The 26,854-nt window shown below is 40.6% G+C and overlaps 5 protein-coding genes across 5 annotated transcripts; 1 reads left to right on the top strand and 4 right to left on the bottom strand.

The window, feature by feature from the left end:
* Positions 1–123: 123 nt before the first annotated feature.
* foxi3b (forkhead box I3b) lies at positions 124–2,338 on the bottom strand. The gene is made up of 2 exons (XM_044040679.1): positions 1,558–2,338; positions 124–1,364 (listed from the first exon to the last, which is right to left on the bottom strand). Exons 1-2 carry the CDS (start codon positions 2,156–2,158, stop codon positions 790–792), a joined length of 1,176 nt encoding a protein of 391 aa, XP_043896614.1. The 5' UTR covers positions 2,159–2,338; the 3' UTR covers positions 124–789.
* Positions 2,339–3,157: 819 nt separating this feature from the next.
* syce3 (synaptonemal complex central element protein 3) lies at positions 3,158–4,699 on the top strand. The gene is made up of 3 exons (XM_044041053.1): positions 3,158–3,197; positions 3,458–3,566; positions 4,204–4,699. Exons 2-3 carry the CDS (start codon positions 3,458–3,460, stop codon positions 4,356–4,358), a joined length of 264 nt encoding a protein of 87 aa, XP_043896988.1. The 5' UTR covers positions 3,158–3,197; the 3' UTR covers positions 4,359–4,699.
* An 8,147-nt stretch (positions 4,700–12,846) lies between these two features.
* On the bottom strand, positions 12,847–15,338 carry LOC122778736 (protein Wnt-8-like). The gene is made up of 6 exons (XM_044040831.1): positions 15,274–15,338; positions 15,153–15,186; positions 14,911–15,040; positions 14,076–14,201; positions 13,827–13,969; positions 12,847–13,404 (listed from the first exon to the last, which is right to left on the bottom strand). Exons 1-6 carry the CDS (start codon positions 15,336–15,338, stop codon positions 12,847–12,849), a joined length of 1,056 nt encoding a protein of 351 aa, XP_043896766.1.
* A 362-nt stretch (positions 15,339–15,700) lies between these two features.
* On the bottom strand, positions 15,701–17,680 carry LOC122778710 (protein Wnt-8a-like). The gene is made up of 6 exons (XM_044040798.1): positions 17,610–17,680; positions 17,470–17,503; positions 17,221–17,359; positions 16,809–16,934; positions 16,572–16,714; positions 15,701–16,423 (listed from the first exon to the last, which is right to left on the bottom strand). Exons 1-6 carry the CDS (start codon positions 17,678–17,680, stop codon positions 15,857–15,859), a joined length of 1,080 nt encoding a protein of 359 aa, XP_043896733.1. The 3' UTR covers positions 15,701–15,856.
* Positions 17,681–22,188: 4,508 nt separating this feature from the next.
* Positions 22,189–24,339, bottom strand: tmsb2 (thymosin beta 2). The gene is made up of 3 exons (XM_044039734.1): positions 24,196–24,339; positions 22,946–23,050; positions 22,189–22,675 (listed from the first exon to the last, which is right to left on the bottom strand). Exons 2-3 carry the CDS (start codon positions 23,043–23,045, stop codon positions 22,638–22,640), a joined length of 138 nt encoding a protein of 45 aa, XP_043895669.1. The 5' UTR covers positions 23,046–23,050; positions 24,196–24,339; the 3' UTR covers positions 22,189–22,637.
* Between the last annotated feature and the right edge of the window lie 2,515 nt (positions 24,340–26,854).

Genomic DNA, 26,854 nt, shown 5'->3' with positions numbered 1-26,854 from the left:
ACTTTCTCGAGGGTGTGTGTGTTTGTGTATGTGTGTATATCTGGGGGGGGAGGTATAAGGAAACCTATAGTAACAACTCTTGCGTTTATTTTTCATTAAATAATATGAAAAAAAGAGCAAATGTTGACATCTAAAATAATTTTATTCATAGCAAAAACACAAAATAAAACAATGTACATCAAAAGGCAATTTTGTGCAACGACAGTTGCACCAACAAATCAACATAATAAATGTATAACATAACACAGCACAGAGACACAGTATGTACACAGAACAATCAGACTAATAAGACTGTCAGTTCATCAGAGATTTTAACTTAGCAGGAAAACAAGTCTGTCTTTGAGTGTACACAAAATGCAGACAATGCTGTCATTTAACTACACCTTTAAATGTGCTGTCTGGGCACTGTATGTGTGAGAATCACAGCGTGGAATGACCTGATGTCAGCAGATCAGATTTAGAATCTGTTAATAGTGAGTCAGATCTGATAGAGACTGGCTTTAGGTTGAATAAAAGCTGACTGAGGATCTGATAGAGAGGCTGACAACGGTTTCAGGGAGGGACACTTGTCGACTGCTGCTGCTGACTCAGCAGTTCCTGTGAGAATCAAAGCCTCCGTACTCTGCTGTCACACACTCTACAGATCTCAACCGTCTCTGTCAGCGCAAACATGCTGTGTGTGCGTGTGTGTGTGTGTGCGTATTGTCTTTCACGTGAGAACCTCTCTAAAAACACAAGTAACAGACAGACACGTATAACTTCCTGTCAAGAGTCTTTTCAAGCCAAACATCACACCTCTGTGCCCTCTCGATGATAGATGATTCCCGTTGAGCCCAGTGTGGGGTAGAAATGCCCATTGGAGCCAGTGTACTGGCTGAGAATAGGGCTAGTGTACCCTAAGGAAGAGTGGGTAGGTGATGAAGAGAGCACAGGGGGAGCTGGCACTTGAGGTACCCACTCTGGCCCCACTGAGTTGGGGGAGTAGTTAATAAAGCTTCCAGGCTGTGCAGGTCTGGGCCCATCTAAAGGAAGATTAATCTGCAGTGGCCGGCTTAACACATCGCCTCCCACCTCAGTGACTGACGCAGACGTCACACCAGACATTTCAGACAAGAAACTACTCAGACAAGGTGCAGGACCCGACGATGTAGGCGATGGGATCCTGTCAGGTGTGGGGGACATGCTAAGGGCAGGGTTTCCAGAATGCTTGGGGCTGCCTCTCTCACTGTCGCCTGATTCTGGAGGCCCTGAACTGCCGTCACCACCGGGGAGGGTGTCAGACTTTCTCTTTCTTTTGCGGCGGAAGTTTCCGTTGTCAAACATCTTTTCACAGTTTGGATCAAGCGTCCAGTAGTTGCCCTTTCCTGTGATATAAGAGGTGACAGTTGGTGAGATTCAGTTAGGATTAAAACAGCATGGAAACAACAGCATTAGTATCCAACAGCAAATAGAAATAATTAAGATGGTTAATTAAATAATTATCATTCTCTGTCACAGAGACAGACATATTAAAAAATTTAAAAAACCAACTAGTTTACTTTGCTTTTATAATATTACCTGGATCATCCTCATCTCTTGGCACTTTTTTGAAGCAGTCGTTGAGTGACAGGTTGTGCCTGATCGAATTCTGCCAGCCTGCTTTACTCTTGTTGTAGAAGGGGAAGTTGTCAGCGACGTACTGGTAAATCTGACTCAACGTCAGTCTCTTGTCTGGCGCTCCGTGGATAGCCATGGCAATCAGAGCAGAGTAGGAGTAAGGGGGCCTAACCAGCTTCATCAGGTCTTCTTGTGAGGGCAGAGAGAACCAGCTCAGCTCCCCTCCTGGGCCTCCAGCTCCAGCTGGACCTAGGTAAGACCTCTGCATGCCATAGTGCTGAGGAACAAAGGGAGGGCCAGGATTGCCAGAGGGACCGGTCGTCGCCAAGTACGGTGGTGTGTTGATCCCAGAGCCGTTGAACCACAGGTAAGGGTTCGGGGAGGAGGTGGTGTAGTCACTCAGGTCGTAGGATGTCGGAGTGGTGCGCTGAGGACTCGGCAGTGAAGGAGGAGGGTAGTAACAGTCACTGTACATGCTGAGCTCAGGTGGCTCCTGTCCCAGACTGGGGAACTGTGGGCCACATCGAGGAGGAGACTGGCCCTGGGTCTCAAATGAAGACATTTCAAAATTTCCTCTCACCTTTCGGTGTCTCTTCTGAATTTCTTGACTGTCGATGCACTTTCTGTTGATACCAAACAAGTTTTGTGGCAATTCTGAAAGTCCCTGTTCGGTCCTTTGTTGGTAATAGAATGCAAGTCTTTTCCAAGTATTAGGCTACTCTTCACTACCCCTTTGTTGTCTGTTTGCCCTTGGTTTATGTCAAGATGTCACCTGTCACGCAGGCTTTATCTGTTTCCCTGGAAACACCCATTCCCTTTTGATTGGCTGTTTTTTCCAGGTGAGCCCCCCCCCCTTCCATGCTGTCATCTTATGCACAGGTTTTGTTCGCCCTCAATCTAATAATTTTCCACTTGAGCTGAGTTCAGTTTATATTCAAATGATTATGATGCAGATTTATTGAAATATACTTTGATTTGTTTGCCATATTTAGATAAGGACATTTTAAATGACTTTGCCCTCTATCTTGTCAGCCTTGCTATAATGTACAGCTTAGTCATCGTGAAAATGAATCATCCTCTCCTGCAGTGGACATCCTAATATTCTAATAGTCTAATATTATTCATGTGTTTACTTAATATTTACTATATCACAGATTGACATGTTTAGGCAGAAATTACAAATATTTACTGGTTGCAACTTCTACACCACATAATTAAGGACTATCTTATCTTATCATATATAATGGTCGGATGTTTGTTGTATAAATAATTATATGTTAAAGTAAAACCCAGTTAAGAATGAAAAATATAAACACAGGAGAAGCCTTTTGACAAATAATTCCAGCAAAACAGTAACACGTATGCAGCAAAATGGGATAACATGTTGATAATATTTAGCCGACTCGGATATTCTATGTAACTATAGGTCAATTTTAAATTCTAAACAAATATAGGATGAGCTAGTCTTCATTGTTTTTATATATATGCAAAACTGTTTTTTTTTCATTCTTATCAATACAGTGCTTCCTGTCTCTCGAAGCAGCATTTTTTTTAACCTCAATTGCCGCGAGAACTCATTTCCCGAGGACACTTCTTTTACCGTAAGTTTGTCTACGTTTTTCTTTAATTACTATTTGATTAACAGCCACATAAAACCGTAGTCTGCTTATTAAAACTGCGCCTACTCGTGGAAATGTTTAATTAGTTCAAACGTAGAGTTTGGACGGTGCCCGCGTTCCCGAGCGTTGATAGTTAGCTACCAAACATTTAGCATGGCTGCTCTGTCACCTGTCATCAGGACTGTTAGCCTGTTAGCTTTAGCGTCGGTGCATCTGTCTGATAAACTGTCGGCTTGACACAGATGGCCGAGTTGTCTTCGCCTCCTGAGTGTCTTCAGGAAAACAAGGAGGACATGTTGGAGCTGAACAATGACTTAGAGAGCATGATTGAAAACGCTGAAAACATATCAGGTATGTACAAGTGCATTCTCGCTAAACTTCACGTAGCGCTACAGTAATGATGGATTTTATTTCCCTAGAGTGGCACGAAGTTCACATAAACTGCGTTATTGTGTCTTACGTGGGTGGCAATCGTTTTTGATAATGACGTTTTATTTTATTTTTTTTCCTTAAGTGAATACATGCAACTTCATGTTCTTGTTTTACATTTTGTGGTGTGTTTAACACCTTATCTGCGTCAAAAAACTAATTAATGGATCTAATTATAACAATTGATTAAGTTAGTTGTATGGTAACTTATTGTTTATAGATTTCGTATTGCTGCTCTTGGTGGCCACATGCAATTCATCTCATTTTAATGCAATGATTGTGCAGTTTATGCATAAATGCACTTTAATTTCATATGCCGTCTTTACACTGTTTACACTGTACACACTATGCCCATGTTGTATAGTTTCAGTTCAAACTGGTTATATTGCATACTGTTTTCTTGATTTTTCCTTTTAAATATTTTTTATATATTTTATATTTAAAATGTCCATTTATTGCCTGTACTTTTTTCATCTGTGTTGTTGTGACACTGTACATTTCCTTGTGTCGGCACTAAAATAAAGAGTTTTTTTAATCTTATCAATCTGTCGACCTGCAGTGCAGTTGACCTGGATGACATATGACATGGCGGTCCTGCGGACCAGTCCTGAGCTGGGAGTCCTTATGAAGACTTTGGAGGAAGCCTGTGACAGATGCACAGTGGCTGTGTATGGAGAACGTGACCAGGAGCCTGAGAGGGACGGACGTCCTTAAACTGCTGCTGCGACATGTTCTCACATGTGAAGTTGTTTTCAGTTTCCACTTCAAAGGAGTTGCACTGAGGAAAAGGAGGGAAGCTTGTTAAAGTAATATCGCACTGAATTGTAATTGTATTGTGCTTCAAGTAAAAACTGTACTTGTTGTAGTCTCTTATTCACAAGGAGAAATGAAGTATTTGGACTTTCCTTGTCTGTTTACTTAAAAAGGGATGTTTGGTTCCGTAGTGCAATCTGTATTCAGATTCAGATTCGTAGCATATTAATTTGTTGTCTGTTGATGTTAGGTTTAGGCAACCTGTTTGTATTAAAGTGATTTGATGCAATTACCATGTTAAATTAATAAATAAATAAAAGGAAAAAAAAATTGGAAATGTGTTCTGTTTTCTTTTTCATTTAATCGACCTGTTTTGTTTGCACTAATATCAGTTAATTTTATGTTTGACTTCAAGTTTAAATGGTATGCCATTTGTTATAATCGAGTCATTTTATTATATATCTTGTGACAGATGGAAAACCCAGAGAAGACCAGAGAGCAAGTCGCATCCACTGGTGACATGGATGTGGAAAACATCCTGAAAGGCCTGGACTACCTGACTAACTCTATGAACCAAATAGCATGTATGTTATGTTTAACTTTACATCCCTGTCCACACCTCTAACACCTCCAAATTGTCAGTAAGATGACCCCGTTGATTTACAAATATGCAAATCGTATGATGTAACTGTTATCCCAGATCTGAAATGTGATAGCCAAAAATGAATTATTGTACACCCAACTGTTGCACAGCTTATCCTTTCTTGAAGATGTCAGTGGTGTAAAGATACATGATAGTACATGACGTCTGTCAGATTGCACCCTCCTGATGGATAGATAGGAGTAACTGAAGGATTTAACACATGGGTTTTCGTCATGCTGTTTGATATGAGGCGTATTGTTGAAACTTCCTTTTCTTTGCCATGGGGGATAGATGCGGGTGAAGTGGCAGTCAGCTTAATCGTTATATTGTGTCGTTTTAATTGCAACTGTGCACTTGCTTTGAACTTCGAGGCTGGAAACATATCAAACGTTTTTTTAATTCAAAATACATATATATATATATATATATATATATATATGTATATGTATATATACTGTGAAGCGTTATGCTGTGTCTCCTTATTGTTTACTGTATTGGAAGTAGTGTATAAGAAATTAAATGACTTGAAGGCATTTACAAACGTGTTTGTGCTCTGCCTGCAGTGCGAACCCAGCTGAAGCAGTGTGACCTGATCATTTGTATCGGCTGTCCTGACAAGCCGGCATTTTTGCGAGGCAGTGAAGCAGCAGCCCCCAGCTTGACCTTAGTCAGAGGCATGAAGAACGGAGGTAATGCTGTGTGTAAACACGGATTTCATCAAGTCATACACTGTGCAAATGTGTTTTTTTTTTCTCTCTTTGTTTTATTTACTCAAACGTGTATGCGAAGGCGCCATAAATGACATGACACCGACTTGTTGTAACATTTATTTGGATTTAAAAGTCTTCTAAACTAGAAATATGTGCAGTACAACAAATTAACATAGAGAAACACTAAAACAGACGCAAACACCCATGAGACCCAGTGCTGGTTGCTGGTTAGAGTCCCGCAGGGTGCAGCAGACAACATTGGCTCTGCGCTTCAGAGGTCTGGTCTGTGGCATCAATGAGCAGCAGTGGTGTGTGTGTGATAGCTAATCATCTCCTTCACCCTGGGGAGACTCTGCAGCACAGCAGCACACACACATACACAAAAATGACTGGGACCTAATGACACATTGCAACACAAGTCAGCTTCAGACCCTCCCTAAGGTGCACAAGATGTGAACTAGGTCTTCTCTGAGGGAGCACACCAACATTTTCCTTCTCATTTTAACAGTTATTAGACACACCGGTGTCACTATTTTTAGTTTACCTTGGTTGTGTTGCAGTCAGTGCTAAGGGAATCATTGTCTCCTTGGTTATGGGCCCTAATGTTGTGCACTTTGCCTTATTTCAGCAACATCTGGGTGTAAGGATTGAGCCGTCTGTTTGAATTGTCCCTCACCACAAATGCCCAATTCCAAAGACAAATCAGCACACACATCCCTGTGATGTTTCAATGGTACAGTTGTGGTTATGTATGTTTGTCATTCTCCTTCAGGAAATGGGCGAGAATTGAGAGGTAGCACTTGACCTTGATGAACTCTCTGAGAGCGACTTCAGCTTGATGTCTGGTCACCGTTCCTTCATGCCAGCTGCCATCCAAAACCTGGATACACCATAAATCATTCACAGTAAGGAAAATAAACCCTTTCTCCTTATTGTTTTTTGGGTGAAAAAACACAATGTTTGTGTATGTTTAAAGTAACAAAAAAACAAAACAAAAACATTTTAATTACCCATGCCAGAGAATAAAATCTGTTGAAGTTCAAAAGCTCTGACAAATGAGCTCCTATTGTTCTTTTTTACAACATCCCCATCTGTTGTTTCTCATATGAAAATGCTTAAAAGGTGTGCTCATCTGTAACATCATGGTATCTCTGTCATTGGTCAGGATTACTCAAAAACAATTATGAGATGTAAATATCTCAAGGAATAATTGAGAGGTCGGTCTGAAAGATACCCAGCATAATTATGTGGATGTATTCTCTGCTGAAGCACTTCCTTTTTCCCGCCTCTTTTAGTTCTGAGACTGTATTTTTCATCATAGTAGGTTGAGCTGACATTCCAGGAAGTGGCATGAGTTCACATGTTCTGAGTGAAAAATGACATATGGCATAATTGAAAAAAAACAAAAAAAACAACATATTTACATTCTGCAGTATAAAATGCTTGTTCTACTCCTTGATTGCTTTGACTACCTGTAAGACACATCTGTGGGTCTGGAGGTTCTTGGTTGTAGCCACTTGCTGGTTGGTGGATGATCCATGACAATGCTGCCCTCTTGTGGACATTATGTATGGTGTGGAATGGAAAGGCAACAATTGAGCGCATACTTGATTTTGGAAGGTGTTTTAGGGATTGGCCACATTGTCCAGGCATCTTGCTCCTGTTGAGATGCAGATTGGTGTTCGGAATCAAAACACCTCTGAAATATTAACAATTTCTTGAATGGTCTTAGGTTTTATGGAGTACTTAAATGTAGTAAATACAAACATAAGGGCACAATGGGGAAGGGTTCAACCCTGGTTGAAGTTGAATAAGTTTGAAATCATGAAAATCAGATCTTCATGTGACTGCATTTGTTTGTGTTAATCACCTTTTCTGTTACCTCTGCAGCGTGAGTGTGCACTGTGGGGTGTGGCGGTGTCTTCACGGCGTTTTTAGAGTCACCGTCTTGTTGCTTATCTGTTTGAGGCTTGGTCAGATATTGTTGCGTAATCATCTATTCCTTCTGGTATGAACCCTCAAGTTCACTTTGAATGTCCTGCCCACAGCACAGCATATGCTCAAAATAACTGCAACCAACATCACAGCATGCACTTTTGGCATAATATGCAGCATTTGTAAAGATATTTTTGGGGCGTTTCTGCCTTTATTAGACAAGGGAGAAGCATGAAAAGGGGAGAGAGTGAGAGAGGGGTCGACACACAGCAAGAAGGGAGTGTGGGTGGAATCAAATCCTGGTCGCTACAATGAGCCCTTTGCCCCATGTCCCAAACTTCTTCCTTCATCCTGTACATATTCTGTTCTCATGAAATTATTTATCCCTGTTGCATAGTTGAATTGAAGTCTTTTTTATCTTTTTATCATGATGTGGACATCACCATGGCTTTGATCTGCACAAAAAGAAATATAATCATTTTTTTACCTCCAACAGATGGCCCTCCTCTTCTGCTCCACTTTATTTATTTCACTTTGGATCTTAGTGATTAGATACACAACCATAACTTTACCCAAATACTGTATATTTCTTATTACAATAGCACCCAGAAGCATGACGATGATATTTAAGAATGGGACATCCTGTTGTCTATAGCCACAAATGAAGCTTCGTGCCTTAAAAGACATTTACTAATGGATTATTAATCAATGTGTACAGTATTACAGTTAGACTCACAGAAAGTAAAAGGATGGAAACACTTGAGGGTCATTCTCAGTCATTTGCAAACATTAGGGATAGACTCACCATAAACTGTGACACATTCAGAGTGGATGCACTGTATAACACAGGATAGTTTAAGGTAAATGTCAGATTACCTCAACAAGACTAAAGATCGTAGATATAAAAAGTGTGGTGTTTTATCTTTACTGGTCGCCTTCGTCATGCAGTCAGCAACGCTTTGTGCATTCCGTACTCTCACAAATCTCAACCTCAAAGTTAGACACAAATGCCTGTAAGCACACACACGTGTACTGTATGATGTGTCATTAGTGCACACACACTCGGTAAACATAGAGCCTGCTGATTTCCTTTCACTTGCATTCAGATGCCAGCCATATGTCTGAAGCTGTGTGGGTTGTGCTTAATGTTTTTTTTTTTTTGTGTGTGAATTATAGTCGGGTCTCTATTTTATCAACAGCAAAGCCATATGAAAGGCTGTGTTTGTCGGATCCTTTCCTCCAGCCACAGCCCGTCCCATGTTAGGACTCTTGGCATCTCACACCCAGGTGAGAGAGGTGGGGAGAGGGGGATAAGGGGATGATCAATCACGCTCAGATCCCCCTAGACCCTCAGGCATGTCTGGGTGAATACATGAGTCCTCCTGGGGGGTCCTTGTAGGAGATCTCCCACCCTCCCACAGTTTCCCTCCTCTGTCCTGAAACATATGAAAGACACAATTCTGCCACTGTAGAGGTGGCATGAAATAGTAAATAATTGGAAAACAATTATTTTAATTATAAAGCAAGTAATCAGTGTAAAGTAATAATCTGAATGTCCAAATTGATTGTTCCAAAACAAATTGACATTATCTGAAAGGGACGCAAACATTTTTATTACCTGATTTTTGGAAAAGATGCTGTTTTTTTAGCTTGGATGGACGGAAACATGTGGTCATCTTGCTTGCATTGAATGGAACCAATAATGTTACCCAGTGAGAGCAGAGATAAGGGGCAGAGCAGTGAGGGCCTCCAGTAGAGCAAAACCTTCATTAACACACAGCAGGGCGTCATGGGAAATACAGGACATCTCCACAAGCAAACAGACAAATGGGGAATGATGAGACGGAGTGTTTTGGTCTGTGGAAGTGTGACCTGTTCCTTCTTAATCAGGATTTTTTTCTACTCTGTGTTTAGTGTTATCGTTTTATTGACAATTTCTAGCAGAAATCTCCTTAATATATCGTTATAATAATAAAAGTCCATTCACCCATATACTCTTGATTTGAATGTGGACTTAATTGTGTTTCAATTGTGGTCCTCATCATTTCTTATATCATTTCTTGAATGGAGTGAAATCAATTTTTAGTAGTAGTAGACCTGCAAGCAGGATTATGATCAGGGTCCAAACCAATGCAGTTTTGGGTCCCATGGCTCATTGAGGTCATGCATGTTGGACCTTTAGGTCCTCTGGTGTGTGTGTGTGTGTGTGTGTGTGTGTGTAATTGAATATATAATAAAAATAATCTTTTTAAGATATTTTGGGGCTTTATAACCTTTATTGGATGGTGAAAGGGGGGCGAAAAAGAGATGTAGGGTGAAGACACACAAAAGTTTTTGGCCCACAGGCTGTCAGCTCTACCAAGACTGGCCCCCACAAAATTATACTTTCAATCCTTGAAAGTTGTAGTTTAAGTTAACTTCTGATATTTTGTTGGTGTTTTTCTTTATACGGTTTGTAAATCTAGCTCCAGTCTGGCTTTCAACATAACTAATATAACCAAAAGTGTTATCACAATAAAAATGTGACAAATCTGTTAATATGAATATTTAGTTAAAGTTAAATGTCAGATATTTAAATAATGACCTTTAATTCTGAGTGAAAATGCAAAAAAAATAAATGTCAGATGTTATATCAGTTTGCATTGTACTCCTATAAAGAAAATGATACAAAATAACCCCACTTTGCCTGGCCTCTTGTTAGTTTTAGGATTAATTTAATGCTCTTAATGGACTGACATAATCTTACCTCACTGAGACCTTTCATCCTTGTACCCCAATGCAAGCTCTGAGGTCAATTCACTGGTTGCTTTACTTTTAGAGGTGCCTAAGACCCGACTAAAACCTCTCTAGCTGCCCCCAAACTATGGAATAGAAAGACTTACCCATTGAACTTAAATTTGCCCCGAATAATGAATAATTTAAATCACGTTTAAAGACCCACCTTTTCTCCATGGCCTGCACTTAAGGGGGAGAATATTGTCCTGCAATGTATCTAATTGTATTTTTTAATATATAATTTTACAGTCTGTTTATATTCTGTTTATTGTTTTATGATTTGTGCCTTGTTGTGGTCAGCCCTGGTTGTTTATAAATGTGCTTTAGAAATAAAGCTGACTTGACTTTGAGTTGTTAGCATTGGTTAGCAGCATCGACTAAAACCACATTTGGATGAAAATGTTTTGGGGTATGTGGCCCAAGGAATAAATGATGAGATTTTGGAGGTGATCTGGTTTCTGGATTGTTTTTAAAACAATGGTTAAACTTGTGAGACAGGAGAATATACCGACATGTTGGGAAAGTGAGAGGCCCGGGCTTTCTCTAGTGTATGTTGTTGCCTCAGTTCTTCGCCATCAGGTAACGTCAGTTGATCTGACATTTCTCAGTCAAACTGGTTGTGTATTGCTTCTACTGCTCTGAAAAGAGTGTGTAACAGTCATGCAACCAGCCCCCTTTCTGTTAGCCCGGCCCCCCAGGGCATTGGACCCCCTGATGAAGGCAATATCCATGCCATCACTCATGATGCTGAGTCTGTGACAGATTTATGACACGTCCAGCTGAGAGGCAGATTTTTGGAGATACAGGGGGTAGAGGCAGGAAGGAGGCAAATGAATGACTCCTTAAGACACAGATAGGCCAGTGGGCGGAGACGAGGCTCCTCTCAGACCTAATTACTTGCAAATTATAAGATTATAAATTAACTTTGCGTTCGCGAGTCACGCTTCTTCTTTCTTTTTTCCTCTGGATGGATTCACAGTCTTACAACTGGACCTCGGTCAGTGTGAGAACCTGTAAATGGAAGTCAAATTTCTCTCTTTGACAGTGAGTCAACGTCCCCGTCCCCAAGCTTTGATGTATTGTGATACATTTGCGTTGCCTGTGGGATGTGACAAAGGCCAGGATAGGCAGGATTATCAGGCCAAATACCCTCTAACTTGTAGAAGTGGAAATACTTCTTCCTAATTTGTCTTTCAAAGCCTCGCTGCTCTTTGAATGAAATCAATACACGTTGACATCAAAGTGGTAGTGGATCAACACCTTGGTTAGGTGTGGAATGCACCATGTTATCCATGTAATCCGCTGTTAGTGTATTCAGTTCATTCTTATTCTAACAGACAAGTTGTGTTGACCTGGGATTTATTAAAATCCATGTGTTTAGCATTTAGTCAGGTTTATTGGCAGAAATTAAATACGCTAGGCTTAAGTGTGTCTGTATTAGCCTTAAGGCAGCAACGATTATTCGATTACTTAATCTGCAACCATTTCAGCTGTGTTTCTTTTAATGATTAAACTGGCTCTCTGATTTTTCAACTTCTAAAGTGTGAATATTTTCTTGAATATGACTAAACTAAACTTAAAAGAGACATGATCACGATTTTATGGACAAAACAACTAATTGATCCAACTAGCTATTTTAATGTGTACAGAGCACCAGACATGACATGGGGGAAAAAAAACTCTGATTCGTGGCCAAAAAATACTAATTTGTTCCCACAAAATAGGTAAAACGTGTGCTGGAATACTAATTTGTGGATGTGTCCAGGGTGTAGCCCGCTTATCGCCCTGTCAGCTGCGATTGGCACAGCGCCCCCCACGACCCTCATGTGGTGTATATAGCGGTATAAAATGGATGGATGGACATAATACCTATTAAGCATTAGTATTTTGTGGCCTCGAATCAAAGTTTTTTTCCCCAATGTCATGCGGCTCCGTTAATGTGAAAACAATCGTTAGATGCAGCCCTAATGAGTGTATAATTCTGTATAAAACTGCCTTTTGGATGTACTTGAAGCAAGGGCCTTGCTTTTTGGAGGCTGCCATCTTATGCTGCATGCGTCTACAGCAGAGAATGCATTTTGAAGCAGAAACTGAAGAATGACATCTTCTCTGGCATGCAAAGGTGGAAAGGGAGGGATGAGCATTTGTTCAATTCTGCGGTTTCACCATTAGATGTCACTAATTCTTACACACTTGACATTTAAGTTCTATAATTCTGTTGAGTGAATGAAGACATGGCATTGTTTTTAATTATTCTTTATTTATTTTGATCATAAATAGAAAGTCAAGTCTTTATACAAGTACAAATGAGAAAAACACACGATTGGAAAGTGCAAACAGACGTTTAACAAGACATAAAACAGATTCATTTAACTTATGTTTTTGATTATTTGGGTCCCCGGTGCCTCCATCTAAAGCCATGTCCCTCTCCGGCTTCCCTTCGGGCACACACATGTTTGACGATCACCTGGGAGCAGTTGTCACAGTTCACCTTGCAGCACCAGTGGAACTTGCAGTTGCAGCTGCTCACCACCTCTGTGCGCCTCTCCTCCACCCTCAGGCCGCATTCGTGGCACAGCCTGCGGCAGCTCCTCCTCTCCCAATGGGTCAGACCCTCACCATGCTGCACACACTCGCGGCCCTCGGTGCCGTACAGGCCCAGGCTGACGTTCCTCCTGCAGTAGTCCGGAGAGTCCTCCAGGTAGAGGAGCTCAGTTTTGGCAATGCTGCCGAATGCGTCCATGATGGCACTGCGGCCGTCTGCGCTGTTGCCCGCTCTCATGCGCTTTTTGTCGATGTCCAACTTTTGGGCATTGTGGTGTTTGATTTTCAAGTAGTTGCCAATCTCTCTGAAATCTGACAACTGCATCCAGCAGGTTTGGACACTGCAGCTCTCAGACATACCGTGGCATCTGCAGATTCGCTTCATTGTGGCCTTCACAGCCTGTTGGAAATCAGGAAGAAACAATTTATTTACTGCAGACGACCTTTGACAGTCTTTGCCTAAATTTGCCTAATTCTCACATGAGTTATTGCATTAGTAAGAAGGGTCTCAAATCATTAGATTGTGGTCTTCTTCAAGATTTTGTAAAATTATGTTCCCATTTAGAGGAAAATAGACTAAATAGATATGTGCTGACAGCACATATAAGTTAATTTCAGTGTGATTGATGGCAGTCCAGTAAGTGCCTGGTTGCAGGTGATGTCTGTGAACATCTGGTTTCAAAAACTGACATCTTAGTCAAACCATAAAACTTCAAAAAGGAGCATATCACCTCCAGCCAGAAAACATATTTCCTTTTTTATATACAGCCCATGTCAACGGCTTAAAAAACTCTGCACTGTGACTGTGAATATATTACCCACCAACCGTCCGGCCTCATTGTTGTGTAAGTTGACTGCAGCCCTTGAGTCCTGACCAGTCTCTTGCGCGTCCACGTACTGTCTGGAAATCCTCTCCCCGAAATCCACGTTATCACTGCAGCCACCCCACAACCAGCCACGACCACCTGCCACACACAAAAACCACTGCAAATCAAATCACCAACTTCAACACTATTAAAAGAAAATAACATGTTTTTTTAAAAAAAGTTTTATGTCCTATGTCATTTTTACCTATTTTGCCGTTCTTGGACACATCACAGCCACAGTTGTCCAGGTCTCCCAGACTACAGTTCCTGGTCAGAGTGTACATGACCCCTGCTGCACTGATGGCGTGGACGAAGGAAGTCTCTCTTGTGGCTGTGGACGTGCAATTGTGTTTATTTATTGATGAAGGTTAAACAGAAATACATTTCAATGTTTGAATAATTTGGTCAAATTCATGCAATTAATGTGATGATTTTAACAAGTATCACTTGCAGTGTTGGCATTTTGGATTGTGACTTAAAGTTTGTCTTATATATGACCAAGCTGTCAACGAGTTTAAATCATGCATCATGTATGTGTAATACTCAAGCATGTCTTGAATAAACTGGTGGTGGTGAATAGACCTTTTTCACAGCAGATATAGTTGGACAAACACAGGTTTCACCATTAACATTAATTAGGGTCATGCTATTGTTCAAGTGTAAGAGTAGGTCACACTAAATACTTATATTTTAAAACTGCTGTGCGTTTCCAGTATTTCCTGGATGTGTTTTTAATTAATGGTTTGAGAAATAGAGACTTTTGCATATGTAAAGGGACATAGGTCTTACTGTACATGCATTTATCAACAACTATGGTGCATTTTGCTCATAAATGTAAAATTTTATTTTAATATATAGTATTATATATATAGTTTATTAAGGAACATTAAACTACAGTAGTCTCGGTGAAAAGAGGCTTTGTTCCAGATTTGACCACGAGACAGTTTCCATCTGTAGGTGACCAGATAATAAAATACAGAACACTTTTTAAACGTGTTTAAATATAACTTCCTGAAATGCATGTTTGTGTCTGCACCTACCGCGTCTTAGCCCTTTGAGCTGAGTGGCGCTGTCAGGACAGTTCCATTTGTCCCACGCAAACTGTTGTTTGCACTCCTCAATCCCACTGTGCGCGCCCACCTGCACGCTCCTTGCATAAGTGAGATAGGCCTGCGGGAGAGGTAGTGACAGTTCCTCACTTTAATGTTACTTTTCCCCCCTCTCGGACGCATTTTAAATTCTTATTTGACTCAGTAAAAAACAATCCAGCGTTTCTTTTTACCTTAGGTCCCGTCATTAGAAAGTTACTGGCCACCCTTAGGAGAAGAGAGAGCAGACATAATCAGATATCTTTTAACTTTACGCATGCATGGAAAGGTGGAAATGCCGTAATTGTTTCTTACCAAGCATGTCCCGGACACGTTTTGTGTAAAAGAGGCAGCAGGAGCCAAAATATGAACTGCACCATTTCCAGCTGCTAAAGCTCAAAACGTGGAGAGATCTGCTTACTTTGACCCTGCCTGTCCAAACTTTCTCTGTTAAATGGATGAAGAACAAATGGGACTCCCGTGCTTTGTCCCTCAAGGTCCGAGAAAGCTGATTGGGTGACAGGTTCAGGAAACGCCTTATGCGCACTTCAAAGGCTGCCATCACAGGTCACGGTTTATTTTCTTCCCCTATGACACCAGCCACCAATATACAAACCATCAACAGATTCACTGACGAACCAGACGGGAGTCATGAATGTTATTAAAATATTTATTAACATTTTCAATTTGTACAAATAAAATTAGACAAACAAATCAACAAAACCAAGTACAGAAAGGCAAAGTTTGGTCCTCATCCTGCATATAAACAATCAGGATGAACTAATTTAGATAAAGTGCATTATAAAATCTCCAATTAACATGACAGCTGAGAAAACTGTGTCCATAAATGAAAAGTAATGAGCAGAATTGGCTGCATAGTCTTTGCAACAGATGAGGATCAGTGCCTGCGCCCACGGTGCCTGCGCTTGGCTTTATTGTGCTGTTTCCTCCCGCTCTCTTTGCGCGCACAGTAATACTTGGTGACAATCTGCGTGCATTTGTCGCACCTCACTGTGCAGCACCAGTGGAACTTGCAGTTGCAGCTGCTGACCACCGCGATGCGCTTCTCCACCACTCTGAGGCCGCACTCATAGCACAGCCTGCGGCAGCTCTTCCTCTCCCACTGGGACATGTTCTTGTTCCCCTTCAGACACTCCCGTCCCTCGGTGCCCTGGAATCCCATGCTCTGGTTCTTGAGGCAGTAGTCCGGGGAATCCTCCAGGTAGATGAGCTCCGTCCGTGGGATGCCACGAAACGCGTGTGCAATGCCTCCCCTGTTGTCTGCGCTGTTCCCAGCTCTCGCGGGCTTCTTGTCCATCTCCAGCTTCTTTGCTTGTTCGTGCTTCTTCTTCAGATAGTTTCCAACCTCCCTGAAATCTGCCAGCTGCATCCAGCAGGTTTGGATGCTGCAGCTCCCAGACACTCCGTGACATTTGCAGGCTTTCCTCATGGTGCCTTTCACTGCCTGCCAGGAGAGTGGAAGAAGTTTAGAATGACAGAATGTTTTTTGTTTTTTTTTTAACTCAAGAATGTCACTACCCGTCATTTTTGGTTTATTATGACATGCCTTAATTTGAAAACATAGTCATAATAACTCTATAACCACAGCTTACCAGTCTGCCTGCCTCGTTGTTGTGCAGGTTGACTGCTGCGCGCGAGTCATGTCCACCTTCTAACGCGTCCACAAACTGCTTGGAGATCTTCTCTCCAAACGCCACATTATCACTGCAGCCTCCCCAAATCCACCCTCTGCCACCTGGAGATGAGGATTACGCATTATTATTCAGTTAAAAAAAATAAATAAAACATAGTTACGCTATTTAGACAAAATCTATGTATCAAAAATGTACCTGTTTGTCCAATTCTGGAGTCATCGCAGCCACAGTTCTCGAAGTCCCCCATACTGCAGTTCTTGGTGAGCGTGTACATTACTCCGGCTGCGCTGATAGCGTGGACAAAAGATGTTTCTCTTGTGGCTGCAGTGGGTGATAAAGAAAACAGACCATGATGTTGCTGTCAAATTATATTTGGCACAATCGTTGAGTGATAGCTGCAGATACTTTGCGTAAAAGGCGCGTGCATGATGCGTTAAGATATCCCAGAACGCTAATACTGTAGTAGTTTTTTTTTTTTTCCAGATGTGGTTCCACTCTAAGTAAACTCTAATATCTCCGGTGGGTCAGACTCCAGAGCAACTGCAGAACTAAATGATAATCCCGCAGCAGCATATGATACAAATATGCGGATAAGAAAGTGCATTACCACTTCGAAGGCCGTTGTGCGTGGATAATTGGAGCGTGCTCTCTGGACAGTTCCATCTCTCCCACGCAAACTGTTGTTTACACTCCTGAATCCCACTCTGTGCGCCCACTTGCACACTGCTGGCATACGTCAGAAAAGCCTTGGGAGAAAAAGAAAATGATTTTTTTATTATTGTTGCATTTTTATACATCTTATCTTTTTTTATAAATCTTACGCATGGATTTGCTCAAATAGGGAATACTTATTTACCTTAGGTCCAGTCATGAGGAAGTTATTCACGGTCCTGCAGAAAGAGAACAAGAATGTCATGTTAATTCCATGTCACGCTATCAGCAAAAGTAACAGTACACTGTGTTTAAAATCAATTCATCCAAATTTAAGCGACATACCAAGCCGTCGCAAACTGAACGTGACAGCACACGGATAGAGCCAAAGCTGTGAGGAGGTTTAATGGTCCCATTGCAGCTGTATTTCCAAGCGGAGGGCCTGCGTGTTCCTCTCCCAGATGTAGAGGACCAAGAGGGAAGAAGGCGACTGAGGATGCAGCCAGACCCCACGCTGATGATATTTATATTGCCATTGCCCCTTTGATTGACAGATTTGTCCTGCAGGTAACGTTTCACTGTGAAAAAAAGTGTCAACGACGACGCTGATTGCCGCTGTCGACGCATAAGTGCACTTCAAAGAAATGACGCAGACCATTAAACAGTGGCTCATCCATTCACCTGTTCGTTCCCAGGCTCTAATCGTGAGACGCTTTTCACGAGGTTATATTATAGGAAGCTGCATCTCATAACATACAGCCATTAAGTTCCAGATTTATTAAAGTGACACAAGGAGTCACAGATAAACACATTATATTATAGTGCAGTTTTATTGTTTTTGTGATGCAGTGTCTGCAAAATGTGTCTTCTTATTTAAAACGTCAGTGACAAATTATATATATCTATATCTATATATATATAGATATATATACACAAACACGTGTGATGTATGAAGGAAATGCTGCAGTGACTGCTGCGGTAAGGGCTTCATGTGTAGTTGGAGCCGTTTGGGAAATGGCACCAGCGTCCCAGGGGGAGAGACGGTGACTACAAAGCCATAAAGTCTTTCAGGCCGTGACGGTATATAGTCATGTAAATATTGCCTCACACATCGGCGACATTGGCATCGTTGTGATAATAGGATAATAGATGTTTCCCTGAGACACAACTTGGTGTGAAAACAGTCTGGAATTTACAGGAGCATAAACACATAAGCGCTTTAATGTTGCAGCCGTTAAACACTAAGTTAGTTCGTTGGTAAATGTCGACTGTAAAATCTTGGTGTTGTTCAACAAGCTGGATTAAAATGCAAACAAACTCCTGATTATCCAGAGTTGCTGATCATTCTCTGTAATCACTGCCATCATCAACACCAGTTGATGCCAGTTTCTGTCATTTCATGCCCACACTGTGATTCGATGGGAGAGAAGTGACCGAGTCAGTTGATTACTATTACACATAATTTTAAATTAAACTGCTTAACACTTGTCAAATCCCCATTTATCCACTCAAAATCCCTGAATGCGCATCGATCCACTCAGCGCCGTGGACAATAGTCGGACTGCTGCATGGGCGAGGTCCGTGAATGGGCGGAGGTGTAGGTGAGGATAATCCCCACTAATTAGATATCACCCACATTCAATGCGACAATAAGACAGAAACCTAGAGCCCCTTATCACCTGTCCGAGAAATAATACAGAGCATTTAAAAAAAAAATCAATCTGAGCCGTTTAATAATAAAATATTTTAATGTCTTAATAACACTCAAACAATGGTGCTGTCTGCGACTGGGCGTGTTTTTACATCACATTAGATCGAAACTCTCTCTAGGACAAGTCACGTGGGCTGTCAACTGACATTTAATTACACCTTTATTCATTTAAACAGATTGTTGGCTCATGTGTTGCAAAAAAAAACCCCGTATATACATCTACTGTGTGCATGTTACAATAACGCGGCGTTTTAAAATGCAACTTAATTAAATTGTTGTTGCAGACATCTCAGACACATTGCGCGCTAAATGAGTGATTTGCGGCAGCGCCGAGTGATAGAAATCGAGCAATAAAGGCGCAGGAGGTGACAGCTTCCACAGGCTGAGGGGAGGGTGACAGGACTGCAGACGCCAGTCAGCAACACCAACAATGACACCGGGCCATAAATTACCATTTTAGTGCTTTATTGTTATTGAATTAAACAAACAAAGCAACAACAACAAAAAAAACCCACAATGAATTATGACATACATGTATATGTGTATATGTATCACGCAAAATAGTAGACAAAAAAACAATAATTAGGTCACATTTTATCATAAATCTCCAGTCATTCTGACAGATTTTTTTGTTTTTTGGATTAGCATTCTTATTGTATTTATTTCTTCATTTATTATTATTTATTGCTATATTGTTTACCTGACTTTTATTTTGACCTTTATATTGATGTTTATTATCTTATCTAACCTTGTTTTTAATTGTTTTATTTATATTTTTAACACCTGTATTTTCATACTTTTATTTGCTAATTGAATTTATTTTCTTGTCAGTCATCTTTTTTTGACTTTCTTTTATCTATTCTTTTATAGTAAACTCTGTTTTTTTAAAAGGGACTATATAAATAAAGCTATCATTATAAATTATAAATGTAAATCATTATAAATAATATGTATTTATTTTAAGACCTCACATGCAATAACAATGCAACATAACAAACCTAAATATAATTGACCTAAACATTATGTGCAAACAACACAGAAAGTATAACTTAAAAACAAAACAAAATTCTCTTAACAATTGTCTAATGGAATCTTGAGTTTAATTTTGTATTAGGCAAAGACAGAATCACTAAGTAAGTATAGTTGCAACATACACTATACAAACATATTGATACACTAAATATTATTTGAAACTCGGGGTCAAAATGGAAATATTATCTTTGTATTTAATCCTTCAACCACGAGTTAGCAGCAAGCTTTCCGACATTTGACTCTCTCCCCCTTCCATTACTGTCTAGATCAAATTGTATAATGTTAACACATAAAACATAATTTCCCCCTCAAAATAGAATAATATTGTGTAGGCAATTCATAGGACATCACAATATCATCTCTCACGTATACGGATTTGTATGTAACCCTGTTCTTTATGTTAGAGAAAATGATGCATGTTATTGATTTCATGTTTATTGTGACCCTAATTTGCCCATGTTGACACAAATGTATGCTCGTTCACATTTAATTACATGTTAGTAGTCTACATATTATTCACACATTTCTCAAATAAAGTAGATAAAAATACAAGAATTGCATTTGAATGCAAATGCAAGTATTGAAATGTAACATGCTTCCTCTTAAGCTTGAGTAACCATGGTGATCGTTCTCAGACTAACTGGCTAGCTACAACTCACTGGATTAGTGAGTTGTACCTACAAACACATGATATTTTAGCAGTCTTCATTGTAAGTAATTAATTTTTTTATTCAAAGAAAAACACTAACGATGTCATTGTGGAAATTCATAGCTTTTTCTAGGTGAATATCACTCTTTTCCAAATAATAACCAATCACTGTCCTCTCAGGATCTGCTAGTTAGCATGCTAGGTCCTCTTAGCCACAGCAACAAAAGTACTTTTTCGTGTCCAGTTAAGTTGAGCTACAGTTAAATCTCATTGCACGGTTGTTTATTTACTGAAGTGTCTCTGCCTCCACTACACTAGGTGGCGATACACCCTGTCTTAGCTTATTAGTGTGAGTCAGGCAGGTTCCAGTTTAGCTTATGGCTAATTGTTAGCATCTCACAGGCTAACTCGAGTCTTCCTACCATTCATGAACATTATATATTCAATTATTTAAGATGACAGAGAATGAGAACAGTGCACGTTACAACAGTCTCTGTTTGGAAAAACAAATAAAGTGTATGATCATAAATATGACACTGATTAATGTGTTCATTTCAGTTTCCCCAAACCTCAAAATGCTTTTGTTTTTGTCAATGCCTTAAAACAACATTTTAAGTGGATAAAGAACAACATTAAAACACATTTTGGAAACTGAAACCTCTGAGTATTTGGAATATTCTGCCAAAATGTTACACATAGGTGATTAAGTGTTGAGTAAATCATTCAGTCAGCAATCATGGATGTTTATTAACAAGTAAACGCCATGAAAGTTAGCTTGAAGCACCAGCAAGTAGTCATACTTAGGAGGTGAGTTTGGGGAATTTGTATAGTTACTGTACAATTACTAATGGTATGTTTTCTGTATGGTTGTGTATTTTATAAGTTTTATAAGTGTTTAGTGTTTTGTTAATCTCTGATGTACATCACTGTGTTTCAGCTGTTGTTGTTTTTTGAAGTGCTTTAGAATAAAGTTGGATTGGTTTACAGAAGTACACTTAAACATTTGAACATCTAAAGTGATGAAAACTTTATGAATCTATTTGTGAGATAATAATAATAAGACTTGCATATAAATATACTTTGTCTTCTGGTTTACAAACTAAAAAGGACAAAAATTGCAGATAGTCATAGGAGGCAACTCCGCTCGTTAGTCAACTCAGTTTTCAATGGAAGTCCATGGGCTTCTCACTTGATTTATGACAGCAGTAAACATTTCATTGGTGAACTAATGGTCCCACTCACTAGTTTCAGGTCTTCTTCAATGTCACATGATGTCAATTTAGAGGAAAATAGATGATAAAGCACAGCATATATGAGTGGACACCAGTCTACTAATATATTCTAATATCCAGTCTTATGGGTCTAACTAAGTAACGCAGTAGTGTAATGATTTATAGACCCTACATGCCTGGTGCAAGCAGTCTCGATTAATACTTTCTATTTTTATTTATCTATTCTGTGACCTTGCTTGGTCATTCACATTATTAGTGTGTGTATTAGACGTGGGACATAAAGGAGACACAACACAATGCTCAGGAGCGACTGGTTTCACGTCTTCATATTTATTTCATAAAGAAAAAGTAAAAAGATTGATAAGAAAAAATCCCACATGATTAAACTCCGATTGCTCCCATGTCCAAAGTGCCCCACACCCCCAACCCAGCCCCCCATCACCTCAGCCTGGATGCCTGCCTTTATCTCTCACTCTATCTATACTACTTCACTTCCTATTTTGGCAATATTGTACACATGTTAGCTACATGCTAACAGTGCAAGACAGGCACCCAGGCTCAAGTTAATCCACCCAAGTGGCAGGAGAGCTCCCCATGTGAGAATGCCATGTATGATTACAGCACCCCAGGGAGCTCACAAGCACACATTTCTGAAGACAAAGCAAGAGACGGTAATACTGTGATAATCAAAAGAAAGTGCTTTTTTTTTGCTGTGGCATCTCAGCGTCTTTTCTTCATGTGCTCTGAAGTCAAGGTGTGGCATCGCCTTTCCTCTCTTGCTCAATGGCTGAAAAAGAAGAGCACAGGATGCTGTTGAACTGTCGATCAGCAGGCTTGTGTTTAGTCATTTATGTGAAGGGCACGATGCAGTTTTTCTATTTTGCTGTAGACCAGCCATGTGCTGATACTGCAGCAAATTTGTGCTGCTCTGCTTGCTGAGCATGTGGTGCTTGAGCAGCGTTGGAGATGAGGTAAATAGCCACTGACAGGAAAATGGTTGCAGGGGATTTTCAGCATCGCTCAGAAACGCACACACGTGCACCCGGGCGATACTCACTCTCTTTGGTGGGAAGAGGGTTTTTCTCTTTTGTCTCCGTCTTCTTCAGCTTTGTCTTGTCGAAGCGGGCGATCTCGGTCATGTCAGGCTTGTCAGACATTTTGGCTGTAAAAGATGAGGACAAATAGCTGAGCACACAGGCTGGACTTTTCCTGTCTGCCATTATCAATCAATAATACATCATAAAATCATGAAATTGTCCACAAGCTGTATGGGATATACATGAACGCCCAAGGACAATGTTGTAAAGGTTAAAATGAGAGCTGTCAAAAAATCCTGAAGTCACTGATTGATATTGGGAATTTTGAGCAAGTGCACAGAAAGGGAGTGGCTATACGACATGTGCAGCTGAGATGTTCACATGGATTGTTGCGCCTCCCACACATGCTCTGCCTACATGTTCTCTACAAAATGGCTTTGCAGCTAATACGCACACACACACACACACACACACAAAAACAGCCGTTAGTTCATTCCTTTGTCTCTGCTTTTCCCACTCTGAAGCTGAGGTCTTTGTTCTCCTCCTCCTCATCCTCCCTCTGCCTTCCTCACCCCCTCTCTCCTTTTCTCTGCATCCACTGCTGCAGCCTCCTGGATGGAGGCGATGCTCCACTGGCTCCTCTGCAGTCATAATCCAGACCCAGCCTCAGGTCTCACTAATACGTCTCGCTCAGTCTGGACCAGTCACGCCTGCTTGAACCGGCTCTGTGCAGATGTACAAGCCCACTACCCTGCAGCCAGTCATTTGAAAACCAAGCTACTGTAAAAATCATTCTGGCTGGTCTGAATTTAAAAGAGGCCTAATAGAATCAGTGTTACATAGTCATGCTGGGCTCATGCCCAGAATTCTTACATTTTCAATTTCTTGAAAAGAGGCTCACCGAATAATATCTGGATTACACTCAGCTACAATAACAGTGCCTACTGTTATTGTACACCCCCACCAACCCCTCCAAACACTGACATGAACAACAGCAGCCACAATCTCAGCCTTTTCCTTTCTCCACTTCATCAGTAAACCTAATTATCCATTTACTTCTGTGCCATTGTCCCTTTATCACCACCACATCATCATCGTCCTCAACCTTTGCCGTTCACAACATCTCACTGCTGCCATCAGCGGCCAGTTTCTCCTCATCCAGCCACACCCCAATCCTTTGTCTGACTCCTTGTGAACACGTAATCCAGAGACTGACACACGGACACAGACACATGAAGAACAGACGGAAGGACACATGAGTCTTTCTTACCAGAGTTCCACAAAGCAGTGGGATAAAAATCCACCAGAGGAGGGAGAGAGAGTGCAGTTAGAGACGCGAGAGATGGAGACGGCAGAGCGATGCGGAAGCTGAGTGATTCTACCGGTGTGTGCACGCCTGCCAGAGAGCATCCAGGGTGTGGGTTTAAGAAGGAGGGAGGGAGGGGGAAGAAAGAGAGAGAGAGAGAGCGAGCAAGAGAGAGCTTGGTCAGCCTCCCTCTATGTCATCAATATTAATTTTTGTCTGGGGAAAAGACTGGAGGAAAGCCATCCCAAATAGGAAACAGCTGTAATGCGTATATTATGTATGATTGATTATGTTAAATTCTTAATGTAATACATTATTGTTGTTATTATTACAGTGATTTTGAGCGCAGGTTCATGGATATAATGCATGTCTGGCATGGTGGGAAGAGGACTGCACTTATCGATATCATAGACGTACCATCATGATGTGTGTGTGTGTGTTTTTTTTTACATTACCCTTTATTTCTCTAGAAAGTCACATTGAGATTATAATCTATTTTATTAGCCAGGACAGTCTAATACATAGAGTTGCACAGTAACATGTAACACATTAAAGAACAATACAAATAATATAGATCAAAACAATGTTAGCACAAGCTAAAGCAGAAACTACTAATAAATCATTAAAGGGCCAAGGACCATAGTAGAAAAAAAAAAAAGATTTGCTTGTCTCTCATGTTTGTCACAAGAACGTGTACCACACTGAATTAGATATAAATAGAGTACTAAATAAAACGCAATTAATGTTTATTTTTTACCAGGACAAGCATGCATGGCATGGACCAGTGTTGCATACCACAGCTTTTATAGCCTCAGCCAGTTTGCTGCATTTGTCTGTCAAAGGACATTTATACAAACACAGCTTAACACACACATACACACAGCATGAAGACAATGATATAAATGATGTACATCTCAGCGAGACTAATTATAATTTTCCAGTTCATGAGTACTTTATACAGCCCTTCTACCCTTCAGTGATATATTATTATTTGCTAAAATGAGCAGGTGTTTATATAATTAAAGACAGTGGCATCATGTAGAGCACTGCAGACATTTATATTTATCTTTGTTTATTCATTTATAGATGACAGTGGACTAGTGCCATATACCACAGTTTGTGTGTGTGTGCTATAATTCCCAGTGTGATTAATACTAAATACTGAAAGTCATTTTTAAAGGGGAACCACTATCAGGCTTTTAAATGTGAGTTTTTGCTCTTTTTGTTTCTTCCCCTATGAGAGTAAACTGTACCTCTTTTGAATTTTGTACTGTCACTATTACATTGAAATTTGAAATTGAAATACCTCTACGTACAGCCATGTGTACTTTGAGCCACAACTCACCCCTATTTTCATCACCGATTACTTCATTATTTGTCATTTCTTACCTAATTTAGTCGGTTACATGTTTGCTCCATTAAATAATAGCACATGTCAACCAGTGTGTCTCAATCTCAAACCAAAGATTTGAAGATTAGTGTCATAGAGGATCAACGGAAACAGAAAATATTCACATTTAAGAAGCTGAGGTCAGAGAACTTGTTTTTTATTCAAAAAAAGAACACATTTTTTAAATGTGATTATCAAAACAGTTAGATATCAGTTTAGTAGCTGACGACTAATGAATGAGTGGTTTCAACCGTAGTTGGTACAGTAGACACAGTCTGGTTTTATCCTGAGTGTGTCACATCCTTGATTTTGCGACTGATCAACAACTCTTGATGACATCAGGCTATAATAAAGCTGTGATGTGCAGAGCTCATGTTCCTTTGCTGACATCATGAAACCCTCCTGGTCTTTTCTCTTAAATCTCCCCAGAGGTAAAGTTTCAACCTGCTGATGCTGCCACTGAGCACATGGATCCCAGAATAGCAAAGTGAAGATGAGTCTGATATGATCTCAACCCTGAAAATGATGCAGTGAGCCAAGCAGGCTGATGCACAGTGTGTTTCTGTCGGGCCTGTTAATGTGACTTCATTTTCCTGGATGACTCTGGGTTTTACTGGACTGCATCCACGTCATACTGAGGTCATACATTTCTTCAGAGTGCTCTGAAACAAGGCTGTGCTGCCACCTGCTGGCTCAAGTCTGGAACTGGGCAGCAGCCATTGTGCACGTGGGCCTCAGAAACAGAGAGAATGTAGCATGCGGTTGTTTTTGGTACAAGTTAGATCGAGACAAGGCTCACTAAGTGCTACATGCAATACCCTAATCACCCAGACAAACTTATGAGACCGCCCCAGTGGAGCTAATGATGTTTCAATGCTCTTCATGTCACTCACGGACTCAGATGAGCTGTTTGTTTCTCTGTGTTGTTGTTGTTGTTGTTGAGGGGGGAGGGGGAAAAAGATCTTTGACCTTATCTCAGTTTGAGCCGAGCCCTACTATTAACCTTTCTGTTTGGAGCGTAGCACATCTGAGGCGGAGACGCGGGATGCACACTGACAAAGGTCAGACTCGGCAGCCAAACGACCTGTCAGAAAAATTGGACAACACGCTGCTCGTCGGTTGACGGTAATTGACCGGTAAACCTTTCCTGGAATCAAGTGTCTGAGCTGTAAGACGGCGTCTTGATGACCAACAGTGCCAGTGATGAGCACATTTCAGTGTTAGGTCCAGTAG

Source organism: Solea senegalensis, linkage group LG12 (assembly GCF_019176455.1).
Source record: "Solea senegalensis isolate Sse05_10M linkage group LG12, IFAPA_SoseM_1, whole genome shotgun sequence".
Classification (NCBI taxonomy): domain Eukaryota; kingdom Metazoa; phylum Chordata; class Actinopteri; order Pleuronectiformes; family Soleidae; genus Solea; species Solea senegalensis.
Note: the sequence above shows the minus strand (reverse complement) of the source record. Positions and strands in the feature narration are given on the sequence as shown.